The sequence below is a fragment of the Oryza glaberrima genome, chromosome 2 (assembly GCF_000147395.1).
Source record: "Oryza glaberrima chromosome 2, OglaRS2, whole genome shotgun sequence".
Classification (NCBI taxonomy): Eukaryota; Viridiplantae; Streptophyta; class Magnoliopsida; order Poales; family Poaceae; genus Oryza; species Oryza glaberrima.
In genome coordinates, this window is record NC_068327.1 from 14,859,108 (window position 1) to 14,869,199 (window position 10,092).

General features: G+C 41.2%; 1 protein-coding gene across 1 annotated transcript; it reads left to right on the top strand.

Annotated features, from left to right (window-relative positions):
* Positions 1–3,364: 3,364 nt before the first annotated feature.
* Positions 3,365–5,773, top strand: LOC127762528 (protein FAR1-RELATED SEQUENCE 5-like). Its single transcript, XM_052287036.1, has 4 exons — positions 3,365–4,900; positions 4,997–5,398; positions 5,487–5,603; positions 5,699–5,773. The coding sequence occupies exons 1-4, from the start codon at positions 3,365–3,367 to the stop codon at positions 5,771–5,773; spliced, it is 2,130 nt and encodes a 709-aa protein (XP_052142996.1).
* Positions 5,774–10,092: the final 4,319 nt, after the last annotated feature.

Consider the following 10,092-nt stretch of genomic DNA (forward strand, 5'->3'; position numbering starts at 1 on the left):
ATAATAGATCTCATCTACTACACCTGCATATCAATTATATGCAATGATCTAGATCATAAACTATACAAGGCGGCTCTGATACCACTGTTGGGATACGCGTAGGCTACGATAGCATAAATCAAAATTTTCTATTGCGTAAACTAGGAACCATGCAAGTATTAGATCATAAATCGTTACCACTCGACGCGCTGTGCAGCGGAAGAAGACGCTGAGAAGTCGAAGGAACTCTCGCGAAGTAGCGCGCGTTAATGTAGAGGAAGTAGTCAATCGCACCGGCTCGACCTTCTCCTCCTCGTGCATTCTTCTCGTCGTACTCCGACGCCGATCAGCACCGCAAACCAACGGTGCCTCTACTGGTATTCACACATACAGGGACAGAACGCCACACGCAGATATGCTAGCACCCGCGTGCGGCTAGGGTTTTGCTCGGGGAGGGAAGTGGCGGCTAGGGTTTCTCACGTGATGCAATGCCTCCGCCGGTCACACCCCTCACGAATATATAGGATCCATCACTCGGGCCTCCAAGGCCCATAGGACTTCTATTCGGATCCCTATCCGAATTAAGCTCATATTGGATCTCCATCCAATCCCCTTATTCCGGCCCATTAAGCGTGCGACCCTGTAGGTTTATGTATACTCGGCTGTAACCCGAAAACTCCTTTTCAGTTCACGCGTCAACAGCGGCCCCTAGCAGAACGTATTGACCCATTGGGCATACGTAAAGATCATATCGGCTGAACGTCTAGTGTATACATGTATGAACCCCTTTGCCTCATGATATCGATTAAGCTCAATGCTAGATATGTGCCATCCTCTAATAGCTTAATCATTCACTCAAACCGGTTGATAGATTATATAACTTGTGATTGACTCCTCAATCACCTTTGGCATGGCCATGCACTTCCATAATCTACAACATCGAGGGGCCCAAAGATATCTCTCCATAGGAGGGACAAATCCCATCTCGATTATTCATATCCCACTACATGTTTCATAGCATACCCGAAAACTACTTTTATAACTACCCAATTACAGAGTAGCATTTAGCAGTCCCTAAGTAAGCTACTACACATGTTGGGAACCATAATAATCTCAGGTATAAGGATTCAACACCAACACTAAATGAGATCACTGATGACACAACACATATGGCTCTTGGAGTGTCTCATGTTGGGTTTATCCAACAACATGTTCACTAACATGTGTCTACATTATTAATTTGGTATCTCTATACGATGATCCATGACACATGGTCATCAATTAATACATGTGCTGATCATCTAAACATATTTATTCCACATATGATATTTGATCAGGGATCCTTTAGAAATAGCAACACATAACATAAAGAGTTATGAAAGGATCATATATTCATTAACCAATAATGAGTTTATCTATTTCAAGGAACAAAGTCGAATAAATATGTAAACATAGTGTGTAATACAATCATCTCTATGATTGCCTCTAGCAGAAGAGGGGTGTTCAATATTTTGATTTTTATCGGATGTCCGACGTCTAGTCGTCTCGTAGAACTTCCAATCATTAGATTAGAACTTCTAATATATATGTAAAATCCATCGAATGCTCACTAGAGAGGGGCCCATCTAGGCAAGCATATGACAGTGTGTTCTAGTTTGCCTAGCAACACCTAGCGCATCCTCCTCTATCATAGATTCTAACACTTCTAGCTAATGCATAGTCGGCATTTGAACTATCTGAAATTAAAAAGTCACTGATTACCAATTACAGCTAATTCTGAAAGAATATGCTGCGTTAATGCGAGAAAACGGACCTGTAGCGGTGAGGACAGGAGGAATTGTGGCGGAGGGTGTTAGGTTATCGTATTAGTGTTATTAAATTGCTATACATTTGAGAAAAAAATATATAATGGGGTAAAATTAAGTCACAAGCGTGTTTATATGCATATTGGAAAAAAATGACCAAAGTCGTTAAATATTGTAAAATAGTACCATCAAAATCTCTATTCTTAATTAATAATATCACCGAGGTAGAGTGATGAGGTCATACAGTATGAATGCAGCAATGTTATTTCTGTGTCTGATTTTTCCTTATCATGAGCAGCTGCTGCATGCGTGCACTAGAAGCAGCAGAAATCACTGCGTCAGCAATCCTTTCAACTATCGTGCTGTCAGGGAGTCGAGAGTCGAGCAGGCATGTTTTTACTGTATTTTCCGTCCTCTGAACGAAGACACAATGCAGACATGCAGTGTGGACTGTCGTTTTGGTACATGGTAGTAGATAGTACGAACAGTCGTCGCAGGCAATGTTGACGACGTAAGTGTACATGAACCCATCGCCTTGCCTCTGCAGATGAACTCGCCCCCCGACCCCTCATGGCCTGTGACGCCCGTGCGATCTCAGTGGCGCGGCACAACACAAGCGAGCACGGACGCCTCGACTTCCATAATTTCTCTCTCAAGGGTCCGTAGCAGGGCCTGATCGCTCGCTTAGGATGCGTTTGATTCGTAGTCAAGTTTTGATAGGATACAGTGATCCGTTTTTTATGAGTCGGTGGATATTATTATCATCCAATTCTTTTATGGATAGAAGGAATATAATGAAAACAATAACAAAATATGTTATTATCGGAAACGGATCCTCTATTGTAGAGCTAATACTGCACAGGTGCTGTAGCGATCAAATCAAGCCATCTGATTAGATTAAGCGGCTCTGATTCCGTCCTTAAACACCGAAAATATTTTTGATAATTTGGAAACTAACAAACTGATTTTAAGGAGGAAAAGTCAAGATCACCTTGATGGAGGGAAAATCACGAATCCTCTAGAGTACTTGGCGCCAAAATAATATAGGTTCTCCTTTTGCTTTCTTCCTCCTTGGGACTTGGTGCCAAAAGGAGATACAAAGGTTTCACTTTGCCTTGTTCTGTCCAGAAACTTTGATGATCAGATAAAGTAAGCCATCAGTCTCCAACAAACAGGTATGTATGCCATGTCTTGTATTCTTTTTGTGATCATGTCCTCACCAAAAAAAAACCAAAAGCATTGTTGTGTGATTCTTATGATTGGAGTGGATACACTCTACACTCGTGTAGCGCTAAACAGAGTATACCTACAGATCTGAGGCCTTATGGCGAACGACTCAAACTCCAACCATCATAATTCAAATAGGTGAGATCAATTTCATTCAGGTCAACATAGTTTTATCATCTACATTTTTCTTTTCTCTGACTATGTTGTTGATCTCATTACTGAATATGATCTTAATAATGACCACATAGCAATCCATATTTAACACTGTATTTCTTTGTTGTAAAAAAAAAGAGTTGATCCCTGTTTCTTTTTACAGCACAAATATGATTCCTAGTTGGATTCCTCAATTTGGCATGAAATTTAAATCTACAAAAGAGGCATGGGAATTTTGGACTTATTATGGAGGTCGTACTGGTTTTGATGTTAGGATAAATTATGAAAATAAGAGTAAAGTTGATGGAGTAATTACTTCTGCAAGATATGTTTGTTCCAATGAGGGATACCGGGCAATAGACAAAAGAGATCACAACACCAAGCGTCCTCGTGCTGAAACAAGAACAGGTTGCAAAGCTCGGATCGGAATCACAGTTGATAGAGAAGTGGGCGATTATTCAGTATATGATTTAGTTCTCAAACATAACCATGAACTTCAATTGCCTTCAACATGCCATTTAATGCCATCACAGAGAAAGATATCATCATTGCAAGCATTTGAAATTGAAACAATGGATGATTCGGGCATTGGACCAAAAGCTGCACATGAGCTTGCTAGTCGGCAAGTTGGTGGTTCAGTAAACCTTGGTTATACACGTTGTGATCTCAAGAACCATTTACGAACCAAGCGTCAAAGGGAGTTGATGTATGGCGAAGCCAGAAGTATGTTGAAGTACTTTCAGGACAAAGTTGCAGAGAACACTTCATTTCATTATGCCCTTCAGTTGGATTGTGAAGAACAAATAACAAATATTTTTTGGGCTGATGCTAAGATGATAATCGACTATGCTCAGTTTGGAGATGTTGTTACTTTTGACACAACATTTGGGACAAACAAAGAATACAGGCCCTTTGGTGTCTTTGTTGGATTCAACCATTTTAGAGAGACAGTCATTTTTGGAGCCGCTATTTTGTATGATGAAACATTTGATTCTTTCAAATGGTTGTTTGAGACCTTTTTAGCTGTACATAATCAAAAACAGCCTACAATAATCTACACAGATCAAGATATTGCAATGGGAAAGGCAATTGAGGTGGTATTTACAGAAGCATGGCATGGATTGTGCACTTTTCATATAATGCAAAATTCTATTAAACACTTACCTCGTACCAAGAAAGAAGACACAAACATTTTGTCTGATTTCACTGCTTGTATGTATGAATATGAAGATGAAGCAACTTTTGAGGAAGCTTTCAGTACCATCAGAAGCAAGGTGCACAAGCAGACTTGGCTAAACAGTATATATAAGGTAAAAGAGAAATGGGCGGAATGCTACATGAGGAATGTTTACACATTAGGGATGAGAAGCACACAGTTGAGTGAGAGCTTAAATAATGACTTGAAAAACCATCTCAAGTCTGATCTTGACATTATTCGGTTTTTCAATAATCTTGAAAGAGTTATCAAAGGAAAACGAGACAACGAATTAGATGCAGAATATGAAGCAAGAAAAAAATTGCCTAGAATTAAAATGAGAGTTCCTATATTGGTGCAAGCAAGTAAGATTTACACACCTTGTATATTTGAATATTTTCAAAATGAATATGAAAGATCCATGGCTGCATACATCAAGTCATCAGAACATAATGAATTCATTGTTGCAATTGAGGCTCCTGGTGAAGGGTCAACATTTGAAGAGGAGTGCAAAGTTGTAGGCAATTATGCAGAGCAACAGGCATTGTGCACCTGAGGACAATTTGAAAGGACTGGAATATTGTGCAGTCATGCTTTGAAAGTCCTTGATGTGATGAATATTAAGTCTTTGCCAAAGAGATATATTTTGAAGCGATGGACTCGAGAAGCACGAGTTGGTGCTATTGAGGACTGTTATGGCAAGATTGTCGTAGAAGATCCCAGATTGGAGGATAGGTGCCGCTTGAAGTTTCTTATTCACAAATTTCTTGGTATAGCTATTCGAGCTGCTGAATCTGAAGAGTGCAGCACACTAGTGGACAGTGTTCTAGAGAGCCTGAGGAAAGAAGTTGATGAAAAAACACCTAATAGTCAACTAGGTGAAGTTGCATCTGAAGAAGCAAACGGCTCTTTGCACACTGCACGTCTGAAGAAAAAAGAAACTCAAAAGTGTAGCACAAGGAGAAAGAAAAATTGGCTTGATAAGCAGCATCCCACCAAAAAGAAGGTACAAGTTGTACCTGACAAACAAAATATCTTGGTATGTTACTTACGAACTATTCAATTAGACTATATATGTACTGATTATATATAGAGTAATATTTTATCTGGATGGTTTTGCTTAGCAGCAAGTGAAGGATTGTTCCATAGCACAGAACCAAATTCTGGTGGAGAAGACTAATGGAACGAATGAGAAGGGATCTGAAGAATATGGATGGATCAATAGCTATGCAGAACTACTGAGGGTATTCCACTTATATATACTAAAACTTATATATTTAGTGCATACTGTCTAGCAGCATCAATATTATTTTTCTAATTACTCTAATTCATTGTATAGGGTGATGGCATGGAGCGGAACATATTTGATACTACCTGGAATTTTGGGTTCAGTGCAAATTTTGATGGGAGATAGCTAGATGCCTGGGTATCAAATTGACAATAACAAATCAAGCCATTGAACATTTACTTTTGAGAACATCCATTCATTTTTTTTTCAATGCCACAGAAAATTTATGCTATGCATTCTTCTGTCAGTTTCTGTCAGCGTTTAGTACTGAACTATTGGCACACATGCAGTTACCTTTGTACATGTTTCCATCAGAGTATTGTGTTTAATCTTCCTGAAACCTTTTCATCAGAGCACTATTTTGTAGAGGGTGTAAATGAACGATGCAACTTTTTTAGTGTTACACTTTGGAATAAGTGTAGACTTCACAGTGAGGCGATGCTCTGCTTATGATATTTGTAGAAGATGTGAAATGGGAGGCATATCGTTAGATGAACAGCACACACATATGTATAAACAGAGTCTGAAGCTTTCATGGCCTTAGCCATGTAACTGTCAAGTAAGTGGTGGGCAGATTGAGCAGAATCAGAGCCATCTAATGTAATCTGATGGCTTGATTTGATCGCTACAGCACCTGTGCAGTATTAACTGTACAGTAGACGATCCGTTTCCGTTATTATCATTAACATTGTCATAATCATGGAATATTCCATCCTATCCTCTCTTACCCACTAACCAAACAAACCCAAAAACTAAATCACCATATCTAGGGATATCTTTTTAACCAACAACACCCTTAGACCACCGTAGCTCACGGCGCGCTATCGTTGGACGGCGTTGCATGGCCGTGGCATGTCTGCTAGGGGCACCGTGCACCGGTCAACAGAGGCAGGCGGTCTCGAACACCCGGTTCTCTCACACCTTGCGTGGTCGCGTTTGCCTGCTGCTCTACTACTGCACAACGGGTTTTCGAATTGGGGCTTTGCTCTGTTTTTATGTTGTCTAGAAAAGGAGAACAGACAACCTAGTCTGATTGGTCTATGGTCGCGGGGTGTCTGGTCTAAGTAGTCTCTCTGGTCGCCAATTCATTCCCCCCTCTCCGATTCATCCCGTTCAGCGCTGCGAGGTGCAGAGTGGCAGCAGCGCAACACAGTGTGTGTGTTTGGGGTGGGGTGGGGGGGGGGTTGATCTTCTCAACTCCGTCCGTCCAAAAAAACGAACCTAAGACTGGACGTGATATATTCTAGTACAATGAATCTGGACAGAGGTATATCCAGATTCATAGTACTAGGATATGTCACGTCCAGTCAAAGTTATTAGGACCGGACCAGATGTGGAACCGGTGAAGCCCTCGGTTCACGGTTTGAATGGCTCAACCGGTTGGACCGCCGGCTCAACACGAGTCAAATATCTTCACATATTAATCAAAAACATCAACGAGTCCATAGCACAGTGGTGGGAGTATTACTTCTTGTGACCATAGGTAGGCAATTTGAATCCTATGCGCGGCTCTTTTCCTCCTATTTTTCTCTTCTCACCCATCCCACGTTCCCACTGCCCTGTTACCGGCTTATTCCCCAATCTAATGTACATTTTTTCTCCAGTTCATACCTAAAACCGGCGGTTCAATCGGTTTTCCTCCGGTTTAATTACATGGCCGGTCTTTTGGCTGGACCGCACTGCCCTGTTACCACCTTATTCCCCGATCTAATGTACAGTTTTAATGTAATGTACATTTTTTCTCCAGTTCATACCTAAAACCAGCGGTTCAATCGGTTTTCCTCCGGTTTAATTACATGGCCGGTCTTTTGGCTGGACCGCACTGCCCTGTTACCAGCTTATTCCCCGATCTAATGTACAGTTTTTCTCCAGTTCATACCTAAAACCGGCGGTTCAACCGGTTTTCCTCCGATTTGATTACATGGCCGGTCTTTTGGCTAGACCGCGGACCAGCCGAGGCTAGTTTTCTCCAGTTCATACCTAATACCAGCGGTTCAACTCTGGTTTGATTACATGGCCTGTCTTTTGGCTGGACCGCGGACCGACCGAGGCCCTGGTTCGCATCGCCGGTCCGATCCGGTTCTAATAACTATGCGTCCAGTACTATATTGGTTTTTTATGGGACAGAGGGAGTAGTGTGTAATTTTGCTGGCATCGTAGAAAAATAATTCTTAAGGCCTGTTCAGATTGTAGCCAAAATAAACCAAGTTTTGGCAATGCCAAAATTTTGGCAAGATATCAATATTGCCAAAATGTTGGCAGGATTTCTTATGTATTGGCCAAATTCGGCCACAACAAAACGTAGACATTTTTTTGGCAACTTTGCCAAAAAAAAAATATATGGTTGAAAATAGCATCTGCCCTTAGCATAAGGGAAGGGGCACGCGGCGGAAAAAAAAAAAAAGCGTGCATCGCCGCCACCTGACTCCACCGCCGGCCTAAGCTAGTTTAGCGATTGCCATTCATCAGTTGATTTTCTTTAAGAAAAACGGAAAGGCATGGTTTCAGAAGGTCTAGTTGCTTCCAGAATCATGCAAAATATGGCAAGGGGTGCCATGCGTTCTATATGGCACTCAGCAAGTGCCAAGTGCCATAAAAAAAAATTTTCTGCCGCGTGTGCTCCTAGCCTTCTACCAACTCGCGTCTACAATGTGCACATGGATGAGTCAGTGGCATAGGGCCTAGGGAGCGACTCGTACGGTCATTATTCGATTAATCCCTCCTACAAGGGATCGATGAAGGATTTTGGTGGAGACATATCATGAGGGCTTTCGTCCGAACATGCCAAAACCACCAATGAGCTGTAAAACAACCAGAAGCCAAGTCTGGATGAAGGCGAGGCCCATGGCGAAGCACGAAGGCGGAGCCCATGGCGAAGCACGAAGGCCAAGCCCATGGCGAAGCAGGGACGCAACTTCGCACGGGCCCGACCCGAGAAGGTTGTTCACCACTCTCATGGGCCGGGCCAAGGAGGCTGTTAGGAGGCCCACAACTTAATAGACATTAGTTACCCTTGTAAATGTCACCATCATAAAGGCATTCATGTAATATACCCTATAAACAATAAACTCTAGAGGGTAACAGCTTGTACTAGATCCATGTAATGAGGGATCCTAAAAATTTTACTAAGTCAAAACATCCATCCATGTTTCATGTTCTTTGATGTGACGCAATTGTCATTTGACAGCAAATTTAGAGATAATTTATTTCATTTTTATTGTGGTATTGAATTATTTTTTCTCAATCCACTCCGATCCCTCGCTCTTAGGGATTAATCGACGCCACTTTCTTGCTGCTGGATGCATAGGAATTGCATCGAAGATGAGGTCCTGACGGGATGAGGCTGGGTTCAAGAGTTCAAGCAAAATTTAGTTCAACTAGGCCTTAGGTAAAATGCTCAATGAATAGCAAAACACAAAACAGCAAGGTCTTGAGAAATCTAATGATATAATTTTGTTTTGAACAAAAGGTTTTCCTTCCCTATGCATCACTCCTTTTCTTTCTAAAATTAAACTACATTGCTACTATCCACTAATCATCAGCTAGAACGAAATTGCTTATATTGCCCTTTAAAGCTTTATATCGCAATGAATGAATCTGATTCAGAAAAATGTCGCTCATCCCCAGATTAGCTACAAATCGGACTGCACCACAACTTATACCTGTTCATATAGGGTGGCAAATCATATTAGTTTTCCCTGGATCGGTAGTTCAAAAAAAAAATCACAACTTGTATCCCCGAACACAACCTCCCAAATTTGCATTCTCTAGAAACTTCATCACAGTTTACCTTAAGTATTTGCTAGTGACAAATTTCATCTTTTTCCCAGCAGCGCATACCACCTAAACCCTTTGAAGATAATGAGCCAATCATTGCCAAAAGGAAACTAAGGTCAGTGATCAACAACAGAAAGAATAAAAAGCTGTGCAGTCATTCATGCAATCCTTAATATGAATGGCAAGGCAAAAAAAATATATATACAGCACTCATTCGTGCAATCCATAACACGAACGGCAAGGAAGAAAAGCCACAGCTACAATTTAGTTTCAAGAGAAGATGTTAAGCGCAATTTGCATACCATGCAAATCTATGATTAACATCTAGTAAAAAAATGCTATCCCTATTTGCAGCTCTGAAAGAGACATATATATTCAGTACAAGGTCAGGTAATGGGAGTCTCTATCACTTGACAGTAAATCGTAAAAAGCCACTAAATTTGATCGCTAGATAATTTCAACTCGTGCAACCTAAAGTTATCACTGGGTGTGTATACAGAATTGCAAGAAATATAGTAAGCCAGACAATTGATAGTCCAGCAGCCACCACCTTTTCCCATACTAACTTGAGCCAGAGGTGCGAAGTTTTCTGCATTGCAGAGCATGTCTTGCACCAACGGGTCTGCAATCTACATGCACTAAGAATTAAGGAGCCCAAGATGACGATG